The sequence below is a fragment of the Balaenoptera borealis genome (genome assembly GCF_965194805.1).
Source record: "Balaenoptera borealis genome assembly, chromosome: 14".
In the NCBI taxonomy this organism is placed as follows: Eukaryota; Metazoa; Chordata; class Mammalia; order Artiodactyla; family Balaenopteridae; genus Balaenoptera; species Balaenoptera borealis.
Genome location: NC_138875.1, coordinates 39,835,908 through 39,856,438, shown reverse-complemented (window position 1 = coordinate 39,856,438; position 20,531 = coordinate 39,835,908). Strand labels below are relative to the sequence as shown.

Genomic DNA, 20,531 nt, shown 5'->3' with positions numbered 1-20,531 from the left:
ATGAGGGGAGGGGTGTGATAACAGCCTTTTCTTCTACATTTCTAGGCTAGCTCCTGTAACTCAAAAAAGGTTGTATTAAACATTAGCCAGACTCATCAAGAAAAAAAGGGAGAAGACTCAAATCAATAGAATTAGAAATGAAAAAGAAGTAGCAACTGACACTGCAGAAATACAAAAGATCATGAAAGATTATTACAAGCAACCATATGCCAATAAAATGGACAACCTGGAAGAAACAGACAAATTCTTAGAAAAGCACAACCTTCCGAGACTGACCAGGAAGAAACAGAAATATAAACAGACCAATCACAAGCACTGAACTTGAAACTCTGATTAAAGATCTTCCAACAAACAAAAGCCCAGGACCAGATGGCTTCTCAGGCGAATTCTATCAAACATTTACAGAAGAGCTAACACCTATCCTTCTCAAACTCTTCCAAAATACAGCAGAGGGATGAACACTCCCAAACTCATTCTACGAGGCCACTATCACCCTGATACCAAAACCAGACAAAGACGTCATGAAAAAAGAAAACTACAGGCCGATATCACTGATGAATATAGATGCAAAAATCCTCAACAAAATACTAGCAAATGGAATCCAACAGCACATTAAAAGGATCATACACCATGATCAAGTGGTGTTTATCCCAGGAATGCAAGGATTCTTCAATATATGCAAATCAATCCATGTGATACACCATATTAACAAATTGAAGAATAAAAACCATATGATCATCTCAATAGATGCAGAAAAAGCTTTTGACAAAATTCAACACCCATTTCTGATAAAAACCCTCCAGAAAGTAGACATAGAGGGAACTTACCTCAACATAATAAAGGCCATATATGACAAACCCAGAGCCAACATCATTCTCAGTGGTGAAAAACTGAAACCATTTCCACTAAGATCAGGAACAAGACACAGTTGCCCCCTCTCACCACTATTATTCAACATAGTCTTGGAAGTTTTAGTCACAGAAATCAGAGAAGAAAAAGAAATAAAAGGAATCCAAATTGAAAAAGAAGAAGTAAAGCTGACACTGTTTGTAGATGACATGGTACTATACATAGAGAATCCTAAAGACTGTACGAGAAAACTACTAGAGCTAATCAATGAATTTGGTAAATTTGCAGGATACAAAATTAACGCACAGAAATCTCTCTCTTGCATTCCTATACACTAATGATGAAAAATCTGAAGGAGAAATTAAGGAAACATTCCCATTTACCATTGCAACAAAAAGAATAAAATACCTAGGAATAAACCTACCAAAGGAGACAAAAGGCCTGTATGCAGAAAACTATAAGACACTGATGAAAGAAATTAAAGGTGATACAAACAGATGGAGAGATATACCATGTTTTTGGACTGGAAGAATCAACATTGTGAAAATGACTATACTACCCAAAGCAATCTACAGATTCAATGCAATCCCTGTCAAACTACCAATGGCATTTGTCACAGAACTAGAACAAAAAATTTCACAATTTGTATGGAAACACCAAAGACTGAATAGCCAAAGCAATCTTGAGAAAGAAAAACAGAGCTGGAGGAATCAGGCTCCCTGACTTCAGACTATACTACAAAGCTACAGTAATCAAGACAGTATTGTACTGGCACAAAAACAGAAATACTGATCAATGGAAGAGGACGAAAGCCCAGAGATAAACCCATGCGCATATGGTCACCTTATCTTTGATAAAGGAGGGAAGAATATACAATGGAGAAAAGACACCCTCTTCAGTAAGTGGTGCTGAGAAAACTGCACAGCTACATGTAAAAGAATGAAATTAGAAAACCTCCTAACACCATACACAAAAATAAACTCAAAATGGATTAAAGAGCTAAATGGAAGGCCAGACACTATAAAACACTTAGAGGGAAACATAGACAGAACACTATGACATAAATCACAGTAAGATCCTTTTTGACCCACCTCCTAGAGAAATGGAAATAAAAACAAAAATAAACAAATGGCACCTAATGAAACTTAAAAGCTTTTGCACAGCAAACAGAACCATAAAGAAGACGAAAAGACAGCCCTCAGAATGGGAGACAATATTTGCAAATGAAGCAATTGACAAAGGATTAATCTCCAAAATATACAAGCAGCTCTTGCAGCTCAATATCCAAAAAACAAACAACCCAATCCAAAAATGGGCAGAAGACGTAAGTAGACATTTCTCCAAAGAAGATATACAGATGGCCAACAAACACATGAAAGGATTCTCAACATCACTAATTATCAGAGAAATGCAAATCAAAACTACAGTGAGGTATCACCTCACACCGGTCAGAATGGCCGTCATCAAAAACTCTACAAAAAATAAATGCTGGAGAGGGTGCGGAGAAAAGGGAACCCTCTTGCACTCTTGGTGGGAATGCAAATTGATAGAGCCACTATGGAGAACAGTATGGAGGTCCCTTAAAAAACTAAAAATAGAATTACTATATGACCCAGCAATCCCACTACTGGGCATATACCCTGAGAAAACCATAATTCAAAAAGAGTCATGTACCAAAATGTTCATTGCAGCTCTATTTACAATAGCCAGGACATGGAAGCAACCTAAGTGTCCGTCATCGGATTAATGGATAAAGAAGATGTGGCACATATATACAATGGAGTATTACTCAGCCATAAAAAGAAATGAAATGGAGGTATTTGTAGTGAGGTGGATGGAGTTAGAGTCTGTCATACAGAGTGAAGTAAGTCAGAAAGAGAAAAACAAATACAGTATGCTAACACATATATATGGAATCTAAGGGAAAAAAAAAAAAAGGTCATGAAGAACCTAGTGGCAAGATGGGAATAAAGACACAGACCTACTAGAGAATGGACTTGAGGATATGGGGAGGGGGAGGGGTAAGATGTGACAAAGTGAGAGAGTGGAATGGACATATATACACTACCAAACGTAAAATAGATAGCTAGTGGGAAGCAGCCACATAGCACAGGGAGATCAGCTCGGTGCTTTGTGACCACCTAGAGGGGTGGGATAGGGAGGGTGGGAAGGAGGGAGATGCAAGAGGGAAGAGATATGGGAACATATGTATATGTATAACTGATTCACTTTGTTATAAAGCAGAAACTAACACACCATTGTAAAGCAATTATACTCCAATAAAGATGTTCAAAAAAAAAAAAATGAATCATGTATCTTGATGTTCATTGCAGCTCTATTTACAATAGCCAAGACATGGAAGCAACCTAAGTGCCCACTGACAGATGAATGGATAAAGAAGATGTGGCACATGTATACAATGGAATATTACTCAGCCATAAAAAGAAACGAAATTGAGTTATTTGTAATGAGGTGGATGGACCTAGAGTCTGTCATACAGAGTGAAGTAAGTCAGAAAGAGAAAAACAAGTACCGTATGCTAACACATATATATGGAATCTAAAAAAAAGAAAAAATGGTTCTGAAGAACCTAGGGGCAGGACAAGAAAAAAGATGTAGATGTAGAGCATGGACTTGAGGACACAGGGAGGGGGTAGGGTAAGTTGGGACTAAGTGAGAGAGTGGCATAGACATACATACACTACCAAATGTAAAATAGATAGCTAGTGGAAAGCAGCCGCATAGCACAGGGAGATCAGCTCTGTCCTTTGTCTCCACCTAGAGGAGTGCGATAGGGAGGGTGGGAGGGAGACGCAAGAGGAAGGAGATATGGGGATATATGTATATGCATATCTGATTCACTTTGTTATGCATCAGAAACTAACACACCATTGTAAAGCAATTATATTCCAATAAAGATGTTAAAAAAAAAAAAGGTTGTATTGATTTAAAGCAGCCTTCCAAATGGAGAAAATACTTCTTCAGGTCTAGCTGAAACAGGGAACCTTACACAAAAGATACATTTTTAGGCAGGTTAGAAGCAAGATAAAATGCATGACTTTCATTAGAAATGTTTTTGTAACCTTGTCTTTAACATCTACCATGAATGCTTGAAAACATGTATATCCTTAGAGTGTTATGTGGAAAGGAAACTAGTATAACGAATTCAAAATTCTAATCAACCTGGTACATTGATAGCCTGCTTTTTAAGGTATCTGCATACGAACTTTTAAATAAGCGTCCTTGCCTTTAAAGTTGGAGAAATAAATATTGTGTCTCCATTGTATAGCTGGTTTCCTGGAAAACCTCAGGGTTCAATGATCTGAGCAAAATACACGATGTAAAGCATCTTAGATCCAAGTCTGTTTCTGCCCCATATTGTTCTGTGACTCTGCAAGAAACAAGGTAAAGACAGTAAGGCTTAGAAAACTCTTATAAAGCTAGTTATATATTCTAATTAGGTATCTTTCCATGGCTTCTTGTTTTGTTGCTATTATTCAAACAGAATGAGTAGAGTCCAGAAGAAAATGGGTGAGGCATTTGCCTCTTCTTCCCTTTGTAAGTGTCCAGAACATTGAGTTTTCCTCTGTTTGATTTGGAGATTTGTTTCCCTTCCTAACAGGTTACTGTTGTCAGGAAATTGAACAACACTGTGGCCTTGCACTGAATTTGCCATAAATTTCTCTTTTAATTAAATGGAAAATTTCAGACTTGTATCAGTGGTTTGTACCCCAGTACAGATCACAACTTAATAAAAGAGTATAAACATTCATATGAAATTCTTGTCTAGCTCTGCTAGTCAATGCATCTTGGTATCAGTTTTTCTTTTACCAATAATCTGTTTTCAATTGCACATATTGTCATTGAGTGCCAAACTAGATATATAATTTGGACCTGAGTGTTTGTCTCAGAAAATGTGTTCTTTTTTTGAAAAGGGAAAAAAGGAAATGATTGTGCAGTAAGAAATATAACATGATCAGAAACTTTATTTGCTTCAAGAGAGGAAAATCTGTGAGGTTAGAACAATTTAAAATTTTTAATGCATTGGTATTTTTAGGTGTCTTCTTGGCTAAAGACCACATAGCCTATCTTTGGGTTGCTTTGATTCCAAATCCAAACCTCACATGAAATTCAGTGGGCGCTCCTTTACTTTTATTCCTTTATTCATTTCTCTAACATTTTTAAAGTGCCTGCTGTGATAGAGAGAGATCAAGATTAATAAACTATGATTTCAGGAACTCACAGGCCACTTCAGGTGATAGTAATATAATCAAATAATTTTAGCTATATGCTATTTACTATAATGAAATGCTTAACTCTGCATGGAGGTCAAAGTTAGGAGGAAGAGGTGACATAAAGCTCAATTTGAAAGGATAAGTAAGAATTGTGTAGGACTGGGGGCAGGCAAAACATTTGAAGCAGAATATTGAGTATGTGCTGTCTGTATATATTAAGTAGTATGTAGGTGTTCAGAGTAAGGGGAGGACCTGCCCTAGTGAAGCTCTTTGAGTTCTAGATCCCCTGAGAGCCTCGTGACTAATGGACCGTGTGAGAGTGGGAGGCACATGGTCAGCTGTCTTTACCTCGAGGGACCCTGAGTAAAACAGCTCTTTCTGTCCAGGAGCTTCTCTCTGATGGGAAAACAGGATCTAGCCAAACAGTGGGGGAAATGGTGAACAAACTTGTGTTCTGGCAAGGGTCACTGTAGCCTCCTCAATGTCATCTTTAACTGGCGTGGCCTCTGCAGCACTGGGCACAGTTGACTACATCTTTCTATTGATTCCTCCTCTCTGCCTGCCCTTTACATGTTGTTACATTGGCCCTCTTTTCTCTCATTTTGAACATTTTTTTCTCCAAGAGGCTTTCCCTGGCTCCATCATCTGGGTCCCCTTAGGAAGTGCTTGCATAGAACTACATTAATGTTCTTGCTATTGCTTTCATCATTTGTTATCTTAAGTATGCACTTGATTACCCACCCTCCTTGCTGGATGGTAAGCTCCCTGCAGGAGACAGTGTTGGTCTTGTTCATCATTGTATGTCTAGCACCTGGCACAGTCTCTGGTGTTAATGTACTCAGTAAATATTATTTAGTGTTTATTGAGCTCCTATTATGTAAGCTAAGGAATTCAGCGGTAAACAAAACAGACAAATATTCCTGGCCTAACGGTGCTTATTTGTTGAATGAATGAAAGAATGAACAAACAAACAAAACTGAATACTTTCCTAGACAATGTTCAACACTCTTATGTCTTCAGCCACCACTTACAAAGTGATTAACTCCCAAATCTCTCTTTCTAATGAGACCTCTTCTTTGAATTCCAGGCCCAGGGATTCAAATGTCCCAATTGGCCATCTCAATTAAATGCTCCCCAAGCATCTCCAACTCAGTGTGTCTAAAGCTGCACCCCTTCCCCCATACCTTTTTTTTGTTCTGCATTCCCTGTCTTGGTAAATGGAACTGTGCATCATACAACTGGTCATACATCTTGCTACCCAATTTATAACTTGACATTGTCTTAAATTTCCCTCTTCAACTCAGTCACCTCCTAATTCCTACCATTATTACTTCAATTCAGACCCCTCTCATCTCTAGCATTAGACTGTTATAGCCATTTTCTAATTGGTTGCTTTCATTCTCTCTTCAAGCTCTCCACTCCACCCTTCACATTCCAACAAAAGGTATCTTTACAGCATACAAATTGGTTGTAAGACATCAATGGGTTATATAGAAATAAAATCCAAACAACTTAGTGTAACATTCAAGATCTGGCCCCTGTTTGTCTCTGCAGCCTCTTCACTCATTCTCCCTACTCACCACCAGTTGACCATCCATACTGTCCTATTTGCAGTTCCCTTAATGTGCAAATCTGTTTCATTTCTCCATGCCTTTGCTCCTGATGACCTTTCAGCCAAGGGTACTCCCTTTCCTTCCTACCCAGTGCATCTGAAAACTCCTCTTCCAGAATTCATTTCTAGGGTCACATCTTCTCTGAAGCATTTTCTGACTTCCCCTCAATGTTGTCAAAGTGACCACTTACCCCCATTTAAAAAAATCCATTGTACCCTTTGTTTAAATGTCTCTCCCAGAACATGTTATCCTTATTTATTTAAATCTTTAAACCCTTTGATGTCTTTTTTATCTCAGCTTTATTTAGATGTGTTCGGCATATAACATTATGTAAGTTTAAGGTGTAATATGTAATATGTATATATTGTGAAATGATTACCGCAATAAGATTAGTTAACACACCTATTACCTCATATAGTTACCTGTGTGTGTGTGTTGAGAACATTTAAGATGTACTTTCTTAGCAACTTTCAAGTATACAATACAGTGTTGTTAACTGTAGTCACCATGTTGTACATTACATTCCGTAGAGCTTATTCATTCTAAAACTGTACATTTGTATACTTTGACCATGCTCACCCATTTCCCCCACCCTCCTGAGCCATTGGCAACCACCAGTCTCCTCTCCGTTTCTATGAGTTCAGTTTCTTTAGATTCTACATATAAGTGAGATTATGCAGTATTTTTCTTTCCCTGTCTGATTTATTTCACTTAGCATAATGCCCTCAAGTTTTTATCCATGTTGTTACAAATGGGAAGACTTCCTTCTTTTTTAAGACTGAATAATATTGCATTGTATATACGTGTGTGTGTGTGTGTTTGTGCATATATGTGTGTGTGTGTGTATAACATTTTAATCCATTCATCTGTTGACAGACACTTAGGTTGTTTACATGTCTTGGCTGTTGTAAATAATGCTGCAATGAACATGAGGGTGTAGATATCTCTTCAAGATAGTGATTTCATTTCCTTCGGGTATATACCCAGAAGTGGAATTGCTGGATCATATTTTTAATTTTTGGGGGAACCTCTGTATTGTTTTTCATAGTGGCTGCCCCAATTTACATTCCCATCAATGGTTTTCAAGGGTTCCCTTTTCTCCACATCCTCACCAGCACTTGTTATCTCTTGTTCCCTTGATGTAAAAAGTCTATTGAATGTATGCTTGTGCTCTGCCCTATGCTAAATTATTTTCTTTTATTAGCTCATTCATATTCATAGCTGCCCTGTGAGGTGAGGTAGGTATTATTATTCCCAGGTGAGGGTGTCAGAGAAGTTTCTTGTCAAAGTTATATCATTACTAAGTACCAGAATTAAGATTTGAGCTAAGAGTGTTGGATGACACCTAAGTCTGCACTTTTACTCATTCTACATTACTGCCTTTGTTAAATAACTGGAAGAAACCTTAATGGGCCTTTTTTATATGGCCTTTTGCTGCCATGGATGTGCCTATTCTTCGCTCAAATGACAGGTTCCAGTTAGTGTATCATCAGACCATACTAAGGGTTAGTCACTTGACTTAATGACCACGGATAAATGGAGTTGTAGAGCTCTTAGGAGTCTGACCTGATGTTTAGGTTTCTGCTTCTTTCATGATAACTTATGATGGGAGTAGGAAGACAAGAAGTGACTGAATAATAGTAGAAAGAAGAAAACACAAAAAACACAAACAAAAACAAAAAAAGGTTTTTTACAACTTTTTATTATGACAGTTTCCAAATATATAGAAAAGTTGACAGAATAGTGCAATGAACCACCATATACCTGCCACCTAGATTCCACAGTTGTTGACATTTTGCTCTATCTGCTTTGCCTCCTCATATATATATGTATATATATACAAATCTATATACATATTTATGTTTACTTATATAAATTTATAATATAAATTAAATAAATTTACATATATAAAATTTATTTTGCTTATTTTTTTTACTACTTGAAAGTGGCAGGTGTCATATGTCACCCCTAAGTACTTCACACTCATCTCATAAGAATAAGAACATTTCTCTTTATAAGCCACATTATGATACCTAAGACAATAAGCAGTAATTCTATAATATCAACTGGTATTGAGTCCCTATTCCAACTCCCCTAGTTGTCCCAAGAATGTCTTTTATAGCTATTTCTCTTCCTGAGCCAGGATTCAGTCTGATTCATGGTTTATGGTTTACATTTGGTTGTGTCATGGTTTACATTCGGTTGTGTCTTTGCTCTCTTAATCTAAAATAGGCCTACCCACTTTTTCCCCCCATGACTTGACTTTTTTGAAGAGTTCAGGTCAAGTGCTTTGCAAAATCTCCCACATTATGGATTTGTCTGATTGTTTCCTTGTGGTATAATTGTTTCCTTGTGGTATAATATAATTTGTTCCTTTATTTCTTTTAATTCCTGTGCAGTGGGAGTGGGAGTTAGATTTACATATTTGGTTTGATTCAGGTAAAACATTCTTGGCAAGAATATTTCTTAGGTAATTGTTGCCTGGCTCAGACATTAAGAGGTACATAATGTCTGGTTTTTTCACTATTAGTAATCCTACATTAATTTACTTTGTTTAGGTGATGACTACCAGATTTTACCATTTAAAGGTACATTTTCTTCTTTGCTATAAATAACTAATCTTGACACCTTATGAATATCTTATTTATTAACCTTTTATGTACTGGTTTTAATATCAATTAGTGATCCTCACCTGAATTAGTTATTACATTGGGGATTGCAAAATGGTGATTTTTAAAATTTGACCATTCCTTCTAAGTAATTAGCATTTTTCTATAAAGAAGAACTTCAATTTTTTCCACTTTCACTCTTCCCTTCTTTTGAAGTATCACTATGAACTGGTAGATTTTTATTTATTTAATTTGCTATTAATTAGAGTTATTCCTTTTGATGCTCAAATTGTCCAAAATTTGGCTGAGTCCCCTTCAGGGTTGCTGCTATTCCTTTTGATAAGCCCTCATCTATTCGTCTTTAAACACTTTCTTACATTAAAATAACAAGAGTTTCAAGCTCACTTTGTACTTTCCCTACCCCAGAATGGGAATCAGCCATTTTTCTGAGGAATCGGTTCCCAAAAAGGAGTTGTTTGAAAAAAATTGATTATTCTCCCTTTTCTCCTCTCATGGAAACCTTTCTTCATTTCATTCTGTATTAGATGAGGATTTACGTAGTAAACTACCAGATTCAAGTATCCTAGATACCCGAGGCAGGGGTGGGATGGGGTGATGGGAGTGGTCTCTGCTCCACCAGAGGAATTCTTCCAGTTTAAGACAATCACTTGGGCAGCATGCTACTAGTATATTCTGTCTTCTGGTCCTTCTACTTCCACCCCTGATTTTTCTGTCACACAGTTTTTATTCTTTCATCTCCCTATTCATTCTGCTTCAATCTTTAGTTTTATTTTTCTATATAATGCATTTTGGAGTTAAGGCTTTAAGCTTTGCAAAATGACCATTTCCAACATCCATTTCAGCTAATTAATTTGATATGTTTAGGTTTTGATGTGATGTTGCTCAATATTAGTTTATATTTATTTCTGTTATCTTATGAAGCTTGCTTTCTCTGATGAGGCTGTGATGACTGCTGTTTCTCTCAGTTCTTGAATGGTGGTTGGGCAGACCAGCAGTATGCTAGGTTCACATCATGGTTGGTGCACACCTTCCCTTAGGTTCAATTTCCTACATCTGTTGCATTCTTTTCTGTCAGTTGACCAGGCTTGAGTTAAATATGTCTTCTTTCTCACTGTATTCCCTCCCCCAAATCAGTTAAGAAGGCATTTTACTTACATTTTCCTAACATAAATCTGTCTCTCCAGATGGAGGGTTGAAGTCTCATTGTGCTAAGGAGGAAGGAAAATTACTGTTTTGCGTGTACATATATTTTGGATTTTACAGGAAAGGGGAGGGCATTTCAAAATCTGGTGAATCAATACAGATATAAAAAATTGATAAAGATAGGACTGCTTATTTTTATATTCTGTCACATAGCATGTGTTTAAATGAATTTGCCTATAATTTGTCTTCAAATGTTGACATTTAACTCTTAGACTGTATAATTGTGCTGGCTTTTTCGAGAATAAAATTGATATTCTGTGTCCAAGATAATATGTTCACCTATTACAAACATTATTGCCTATGGTAACAGCTAGAATAAAAAATTCTTTTTATATACATCATAGCTGGCAGAGGCTCTTGGGACCGCCACAAATCATTCCTGTCTTTTTGAGCTTGCTGAGGAAAAGCATGGAAATGTAAAACCAACCTGGTCTGATATAGATTGGCCTTGAAAACATACTAGCTTATCTAGACCACTGTTTATTGTATTGTTGGGGTTGTTTTTAAGATGCTGAGTATTAAACATGCTCTTCTACGTAATGTATTGTTTAGCTTAGTAACCTATCCTTTCCTTATGAACCAGCTCCTCTTCTACAAGCCGTCTCTGGTTTTTGTTAAAGGTTAACAATGAGAATAATGAAGCAGTTGGGTATTTATTCAGTCAAGATTGGCACAAGTTATTAGAATAGGAATCTGCCCAGAAGCAGTGATTAGGTTATGAAAATGTTAAGAAGAACACTGAAGCCAGTCACCATTTTTGACATTTAAGAAATACTGTTCCCACCCTTAATCATGATGGCCTGTTATAAGAGTATTTATACAGAATAATCTTATTGGACAGTAATTTTTATACCAACAGCATATATAATTAGGTGTTGGGGAGATTCAGAAATGATCTGAGAGAAGAATGGGCCTGGGGAAGAAATTACCACAGTGAGAAATAAGGAACAGAGAACTCTCCCTTGGATAGAGCTCCCTGTCTTCCAGACACCTGATCTGTGCAGTTCAGTATCTTCTTCCTGAGCACTTTGCAAGTTTGAGGAGCTGTGGGAGAGGGTACCCCAAGTTAGGTTGCTGTGTTCTTCATACTAGACTGTAAAACATGTAGGGAGGTATATGGGCAGAAAATTTCCTGATGATGCTTTTATTAATGAAATATTGACATTATACAAAACCAAACAAATAGGACAAAAATCTAATCAGAATCCTGTTGCGTTTAATATAGTTATAGCCTCCTATGTAAATTAGGCAGTAATTACTTTGACCAAAACAGTATCATCACTTCCACCCTGAATTTTTTAGTAACAGCTTTATTGGGATATAATTCACATACAATAAAAATCACCCTTTGAAAGTATAGAATTCAGTGATTTTGAGTATATTCCCAAAGGTGTGCAAAGACAACCTTCCAATTCCAGATCATGTTCATTGCCTCCCCCATAAAACTCATACCCATCAGCAATTGTACCCTATTTCCCTCCTCCGTCTTTTGGCAACCACTAATATACTTTCTGTCTATATGGATTTGCCTATTCTGGACATTTCTTTTTTTTTCCCCATTTAGCTTTTCTCACATAATGGGTACTTTGGAAAATTGGAGAAGAGGACAGAAAGTGAACATGGATGAATATAACTCTTACTTGTGATCTGGTATACTTAGAACTAAGTATTCTTTTCCCTGGCTCATTGGAAGAGGTATTTTAAACAACAACATACACAGAATTTGTAGCCTTTTGTGTCTGGCTTCTTTAGCATATAATATATTCAAGTTTCACTCATATAGTAGAATATAGTGATACTTTGTTTCTTTTTATGGCTGAATAATATTCCATTTTATAGGTATACCACATTTTGTTTATCCATTTGTCACTTGATAGACATTTGGATTGTTTTCACTTTTTCACTGTTATGGATAATGCTGCTCTGAATATGCATGCATAAGTTTTTAATGTGAACCTATATTTTCAATTCTCTTGGGGAATTGGAGTAGAATTGTGGGTCATATGGTAACTCTGTGTCTAACTTTTTGAGGCACTGCTAAATTATTTTCCAAAGCAGCAGCATTTTACATTCCCATCAGCTATGTGGGAGGGTTCTAATTTCACCGTATTCTTGCCAGTGCTTGTTATTGTCAGTCTTTTTGATTATAGCCATCCTAGTAAAGGCAAAGTGGTATCTCATTGTGATTTTGATTTGCATTTCCTAGTAGCTAATGGCTAACGATGTAAAGCATCTTTCTTGTGCTGCTTAGCCATTTGTATATTTTCTTTTGGGAAATGTCTATTAAAGTCCTTTGCCCATTTTTAATTAGATAATCGTTTTTTATTGTTGAGTCATATAACATCTTTACATATATATGGATACCAGACCTTTATCATTTGTATGATTTGCAAATATTTTCTCTCATTCTGGAGGTTATCTTTTCAATTTCTTAATAGTGTCCTTTGAAGCACAAAGTTTTAAAATTTGAAATCCAATTTATTTATTTATTTATTCTTCATTGCTGTGCTTCTAGGTGACCATTGCCTAATCCAAGGTCACAAAGATTTGCTTTTATAAAGTTTATAGTTTTAGCTATTACATTTAGGTCAGTGATCCATTTTCAGTTAGTTTTATATATGGTGTGAGATGGGGGTCCACCTTCATTCTTTTGCATGTGTTTGTTTTTATCAAATTTAAAGACTTGAGAAAGAAAAATTTTAATGGGATAAACATTGTTACTCCCTGTGAATTATTGTTTCATGATTTGAGGGGGATACATATGCTGTGTTCATCTGAAGACTACAGCTTACCTGCACTCTCACCAAGTATGGTTACATTTCTGTCTCTATTTTGTTTGTTGAAATCTGAAAAACAATACAGATGTATGCAGTTTAAATCCATTTATTAGCTTTTTCCCTTAATTTGCAATCTCACCTCTTCAGCTACAGTATAAAGAATGCCAAGAACTTCTAAGCCTCTATCAGAAATATCTATCAGAACAGCAGGAGAAGCTCACTGTGTCTCTCTCAGAACTTGGTGCTGCTAAAATTCAGGAACAACAGGTAAGCATCTTTTTTCTTACCTTTTCTTGTCTTTAATGGATCAGCAAGATGTCAGAAGAGTCATTTGCCTTTTACTTTGTCTCACTGTATTCAACATTGTCTTTAGACCTACAGTTACAGCATCTGATTGAGTTGGTTTCATTTACTTCCCTGTTTCCCTTTCCTCTTCTGTTCCTGGGGCCCAGAGGTCAGGAATGATTACTTGAAGCAGGCTGTGGGTCAGGAGGGAAGCTTCTGGTTGTATGAAAGCACAGCAGGAGTGATAAAGAAAACCCACTGCTCTGTTACTTAATGAAGATCAGGTGGGCTCTTTTTTTTTTACTCATAAGCCTCTTGTAACTCATGTTTAGAGTTTTAGAGTAATGAAAGTGTCTTGGCAACTTGTAAAAGCTTTAATTGGAGAAAACTGGAACATTTAGCGTGATTCTGTGTTTGTATATATGTATTAATCACATAAGTATATATGAGAGTGTTTGCATATTAACATTTATATACATATCATCAAATAGTATATATTATATAGTTAAATGAAAGTTCAGAACCCTGCCAGTTGTGATGTGAAACAAGTTCTGAAGACTTACTTCTTGCCCTCTAGCAAGTGACATTGGTTGTCTTTTTCATATCCAAATGAATTTAAATGGATGAGGATAGCTTTTGTATTAAAACGTTGTAGAAAAAACTATATAGTGTCAAAGTCATTCATATTATTATTAAAACATGGATAATGTACTAACTAAAGGGTTATCCTCTCCCTTTGAATAGTAACAGGTCTTGAATGGTTTTCTGTAACCCTTCTAAAGAACACTGTTCTGTTCAACCTAGAGACACCTGTCTCAGATGGGTTAAGAGTTTTGGCTAAGAAAACTCCAGTTTTAAACCTCAAGTTTGGACATATGGAAAAGTAAAAAGAAAAGAAAGAAAGAATAATAATTTTGCTGGAATGTGGCATAGCTTAGACTTTTAACATACCCTCCTTTTTTTTTTTTTGAAGTCACAGTATTTATAAGAAAGAACCAAAGTATGAATGGTTTATTTGTATTCTAACTTGAAATATTTTCTTTTGTTCTGTTTTCTGAAAACCTAGGCTATAAAATGAGGCAGAGGAAGGTGGAAGCTAATCTTTTTATCTGGATTTGTTTTGTCACTTTGAAAAAGGGCAGGCAGTTTTTAAGGTGGCACTTGCCTAATGCTCTCATGGGTGGGCTAGAGAAAATTATAGCATGAAGATCAGATTTCTGACTTTTGTCTTTGCGTTTCCACTCCCTCTTTCTCTATGACAGGTGTTAAAGGGCACAAAAACGTTGGCCAAGGGTAGTGGAGGAGAGGCTGAGGGACTTTTCAATTGCCAGTAGTTAAGGATATAGACTGAGAGTCAAGAAATAGTCATTAGGGAGTTCTAAAGACATCTAGATAAGGAGGCCTAGCCCTTTTTCTATCTACTGCTGAAATGAGGGGAAAATAAAACTTTCTTAAAGGGTAGTGTTTTATGTTTAAAAGAGTGATTCTTGGAGGTTTCCCTAGAGACCAATCATAGTTAACACTGCCTCTCTTAACCTCAACCTTGAGGAGCAAAACCAAAAAAATTACAAATACTAGGAAGAAACTGCTGGTCAAGGGTATGGAGAAAGTATACTCTCAAAAGGAGATACTTTTGAATTTTCATTTTGACTTAATCATGAGAAAATTTTAAAACCATGTTTTCAGGAAGTGCCCGGTGATCAGACTTCAGATTATGTCCTATATACAATGAAAATGAAATTGAGACCACTTGTAGACTCTGTTATTTGAACCGAGAGAGGGAAAATAAGTTTCTTTTTGAATACCAAGTGAAGACTGTCACCTGTTTCCTTTGTTATCTGATTTGTTCTTTGTGACAGGCTTCTCTTAGCTAAGCAAAGGTAAGCACCTTCTCACTCACCCTTACGGGAATTGGGTGAATTTGGTGGACAAGTCTACTTCCTGTCAGGAAGGGCATCATTGTGAACACTCTGAATGAGGATGTGGTAAAGTTAGAGGTCCTCTTTATGTGCTCACAAATAGACTACTCATCTGTATCATAGCACTGTTCTTGTTCTTTTGTAATCATTGTTTATTCATCCATCTCTCTCACCAAGCTTTTTTAAAAACAGCATCCTGTTGGTTTTTTTATACTCAGAGCCTAACACAGGTTGGCCTAATAAAGTTTTAATTTTTATTTAACAAAATTTAATATGGTAAATACTGTGTGCGCCAGGTACTGTTCTAAGCTCTTAACACACACTAAATCGTTTAGTCCCTCAGTAGCCCAATGAAGTTATTATCCCCATTTTACAGAGGAGGAATCCCAGGCAGAACAAGAGACTTGCCTTGTCATCCAGGTAGCAAGTTAGGAAATCAAGATATGAACCTAAACAGTCTGACTCCATATTTTCTTGAAGAGAGAAAGACAAGAAAATCTTGAGATAGCTAAAAAATATTGAAAATTTGCTTTGCAAGCCCTTGTTTCTATGACCAACCCTCTTTTGGATCTTAACCTGAAATCCAGTTTTTTGAATGCCAGAGCACAAATGCACTAGAGATGGTGGGAAACTATTTGATTTTCCTGTGAGTAGCCATAATGTCAGGTAAACATAAAATTTTATTTGTTCTCAAAATAAGGTTTTTTCATAGGCAGAACACTCTATGACATAAATCACAGCAAGATCCTTTTTGACCCACCTCCTAGAGAAATGGAAATAAAAACAAAAATAAACAAATGGGACCTAATGAAACTTAAAAGCTTTTGCACAGCAAAGGAAACCATAAACAAGACCAAAAGACAACCCTCACAATGGGAGAAAATATTTGCAAATGAAGCAACTGACAAAGGATTAATCTCCAAAATTTACAAGCAGCTCATGCAGCTCAATATCAAAAAAACAAACAACCCAATCCAAAAATGGGCAGAAGACCTAAACAGACATTTCTCCAAAGAAGATATACAGATTGCCAACAAACACATGAAAGAACGTTCAACATCATTAATCATTCGAGAAATGCAAATCAAAACTACACTGAGATATACACCGGTCAGAATGGCCATCATCAAAAAATCTGGAAACGATAAATGCTGGAGAGGGTGTGGAGAAATGGGAACCCTCGTGCACTGTTGGTGGGAATGTAAATGGATACAGCCACTATGGAGAACAGTATGGAGGTTCCTTAAAAAACTAAAAATAGAACTACCATTTGACCCAGCAATCCCACTACTGGGCATATACCCTGAGAAAACCATAATTCAAAAAGAGTCATGTACCAAAATGTTCATTGCAGCTCTATTTACAATAGCCAGGACATGGAAGCAACCTAAGTGTCCATCAACAGATGAATGGATAAAGAAGATGTGGCACGTATATACAATGGAATATTACTCAGCCATAAAAAGAAACGAAATTGAGTTATTTGTAGTGAGGTGGCTGGACCTAGAGTCTGTCATACAGAGTGAAGTAAGTCAGAAAGAGAAAAACAAATGCAGTATGCTAACACATATATATGGAATCTAAGAAGAAGAAAAAAAAAAAGTCCATGAAGAACCTAGGGGCAAGAAGGTAATAAAGACACAGACCTACTAGAGAATGGACTTGAGGATATGGGGAGGGGGAAGGGTAAGCTGTGACAAAGAGAGAGAGAGTGGCATGGACATATATACACTACCAAACGTAAAATAGATAGCTAGTGGGAAGCAGCCACATAGCACAGGGAGATCAGCTCGGTGCTTTGTGACCACCTAGAGGGGTGGGATAGGGAGGGTGGGAGGGAGGGAGATGCAAGAGGGAAGAGATATGGGAACATATGTATATGTATAACTGATTCACTTTGTTATAAAGCAGAAACTAACACACCATTGTAAAGCAATTATACTCCAATAAAGATGTTAAAAGAAATAAATAAATAAACAGCAAAAAAAAAACAAAATAAGGTTTTTTTAAACTCACCTTCAGATTTTGTGATATAGATACAGCAGTTCATTTTTCATGAGGCATTCATTTGACTTTAAGAGACTTCTTTTGTTTCTTCTTTGTGTTGGTTGCCATGTGGCTCAAATTGCTCATTATAGCTTTTGTGTATAGTTTTATTAAATTTGCAGTTCTTCAGAAGAATGCCCTAGCTTATGATTTTCTTTTTACTTCTGCCATTTGGTTGAAAAGAAGTTGCTCCATTTACAGGGCGAATTTTTTCCTTGCTTCTCCCCCCATCCTCTTTCTTGCTTTGCCTCAAAGATGAATGCATTCTCCATTCATCTTGTAATTTGTTCAGCATTACAAGTTCTTCATTGTGGAATCTAGAAAGATTTTTCACTTGTTCTATTTAGACTGAGATACCTCACTGATGTGTGTCTGTTACTCCATTTCTTTATCTTAAGAAACAGTACTTACCCACAGTATAACCTTGTTCTTGGAAATGGGAGGATCTAGTAACCATAGTTTTAACCAGAGTACATTTTAGAAGATAGCTCTTCTTGTCACAGTTGAGTGTTATTATTTTGTGTGTGTGTGAATCTGAACTTAAATAATGTCACCTTAAACTCTGATGCTTATAACTTCTATTTTAATCTCATTTGATAGGCTGTATCATTTCAGGAGAGGTATGGTATTTCCACAGTATTCTTTATATTAAGAGAAAGCCTAGACAGCACTTTGAGTAGCTTTTCCTGCTGCAGTTTGAAAATGTCTCTATGCAAGATTGCCTTAATGTTTTTCTTAACTCTTCCATTTTTTTGCCAAGTAGATGTTAAAAGGTAGCTTTGGGTTCATCTTGAGATTTCCCCCTTTTCTATAAAATGGATAAAATCATCATTACTTTTCAGCCATGGGCAATGGATATTAATGAGTCCATGCTTTTCTCATCTGGTAAAAGGCCTTTTATAGAAACTTTTCCATTTTTCCTATGATTACTTGTTCTGTGTTTCTTTATTTAGGTCTAGGTCATGGACTGGACAGAATCTGAACTATAATAGGTAAATCATTGCTGAGTGCATGTTTAATTGTTTCTGGGTGGTTTCCATTACTATTGTCTCTATAGTTTGTTAAAAGAGTTTTTGTAGTACTTAGGGCCAGAGTGTCTTGGGACTATTTCCTATTCTGTGATTATTTTCATGTATTCTTTTGGTTAAACATTTTTTAACTGCCTCCTATAGGCATGTGGTAATAGAGCTCCTTACCATTTTATTTCTATCTAACTTACTTATGCATTTTAATGTGTATTTAATGTGTAATATTTATTTTAATTCTATCTATACTAAGCTATCTTTGAGTCTGTTATAAGAAGCCCAGATTTGCTTGGTAGTCCAGAAGTGTCACCACACTTCTGACAAAGAAGCCAAATCAAAAATGTTATGCTCTTTGGATATCCATTATATGTCTGACTCAAATGTACTACTAAACTCCTTGCGGAATAAAAGATTTGTGCATAGAACAAAGATATGATTAACAGCTGACTTCTCATCAGAAACAGTGGAGGAAAGAGACAGTGGGATGGCATATTCAAAGAGCTGAAGGAAAAAAAAAACTGGCAATCAAATAAAACTATCCTTCAAAAATGAAAGTGACATAAAGACATTCCTAAATAAATAAAGACTGAGAGAATTCATTGCTAGCTTACCTGCCTTACAATAAATACTAATAGAAGTCTGCTCAGATGAAAGAAAATGACATAAGCCAGTAACTCAAATTCACATAAAGAAATAGAGCACTGGTAAAAGTAATTACATATCTCTCTTTTCTTAAATAGAAAACTTGAAAGACACCTGAATAAAACAATAATTATAAAACTGTATTGTTGAGCTTATAAGATATAAAGACGTTGTATGTGTGTGTGTATGTGTACTTGCACAAAGGGAGGAGGATGGAAGGCAGAACTGTTGGAGAAAATTTTCTCTATATTACTGGAATAAGACTGTCTTCATTCATTGACAGCATGGTCCTATATGCAGAAAATCTTAAGAAATCCACAAACACACGCACACACAAAAACATGATAGAACTAATAAATAAGTTCAGCAAGTTTGCAGGATACAAGATCAGTATGCAAGTCAATGTTATTTCTATTTACTTCCAATGAACAATTCAAAAATGGATATATTTAATAAAAGCAGTGCAATAAAAACACTGAAAATAACAAAACATTGCTGAGAGAAATAAAGATCTAAGATATTATTCCATGTTCATGGACTGCAAGACTCAATGTTATTAAAATGGCAGTTTTCCCCAAATTAGTCTATAGGTTTGTTGCAATCTCCATCAGATGCCAGCAAATTTTGATAATTTCATTTTTACAGAAATTGCTAAGATGATCCTAAAGTTTATATGGAAATGCAAAGTAATACTAATAGCCAATAAAATTTGAGAAAGAACAGTAAAGTATAAGATCACTCTTTCTAATTTTAATGTTTACTCTAAAGGTACAGTATAGTAGATAGAGTTTTAACCTGACTTGCATGACTTTTGACCCCTGCCGAAATGGTTTTACTCCCATGATATGTTATGTTATATAATAAAAAGGGGATTATTTAGGTGGGCCTAACCTAATTACATGATAAAAGCAGAGAGTTTTCCCCAGCTGGGAGCAAAAGAGAAAGTCAGAGAGATTTAAAGCATAAGAATGGTATTCAACATACGATTGCAGGCTTTGAAGATGGAAGGGGTTAGGAGCTGAGAGCTGTCTCTGACCAGTAGCAAGAAAAGAGTGATTTAAGTCTTGCCACCACAAGGAACTATATTCTGTCACCAACCTGAGCTTGGAAGCAGGTTCTTCCTCAGGTATTTCCAATTAGAGCCTGGCCTAGCTGATAGCTTGATTTCAGTCTTGTGAGAAACTAAGCAGAGAACCTAGCCAAGCCTGCCTGAACTTCTGACCTACAGAACTGTGAGGTGATAAATTTGCGTTATTGTAAATTGCTGTGTTTGTGGTAATTTGTTATACAGAAATAGAAAACTAATA

The 20,531-nt window shown here is 36.2% G+C and overlaps 1 protein-coding gene across 17 annotated transcripts in view; it reads left to right on the top strand.

Annotated features, from left to right (window-relative positions):
• KIAA1328 overlaps nucleotides 1–20,531 on the top strand; it is a 382,354-nt gene that overhangs the window by 118,583 nt on the left and 243,240 nt on the right. For 9 of the 17 annotated variants that reach the window (XM_082354295.1, XM_082354286.1, XM_082354294.1 and 6 more), the window contains one exon: nucleotides 13,447–13,574. In XM_082354295.1, coding sequence (XP_082210421.1) covers nucleotides 13,447–13,574 — 128 coding nt within the window. Of the gene's footprint in view, nucleotides 1–9,253; nucleotides 12,226–13,446; nucleotides 13,575–13,760; nucleotides 13,877–20,531 lie in introns of those variants that run through there. The other 8 variants (XM_082354302.1, XM_082354296.1, XM_082354292.1 and 5 more) reach the window with 5 other exon arrangements.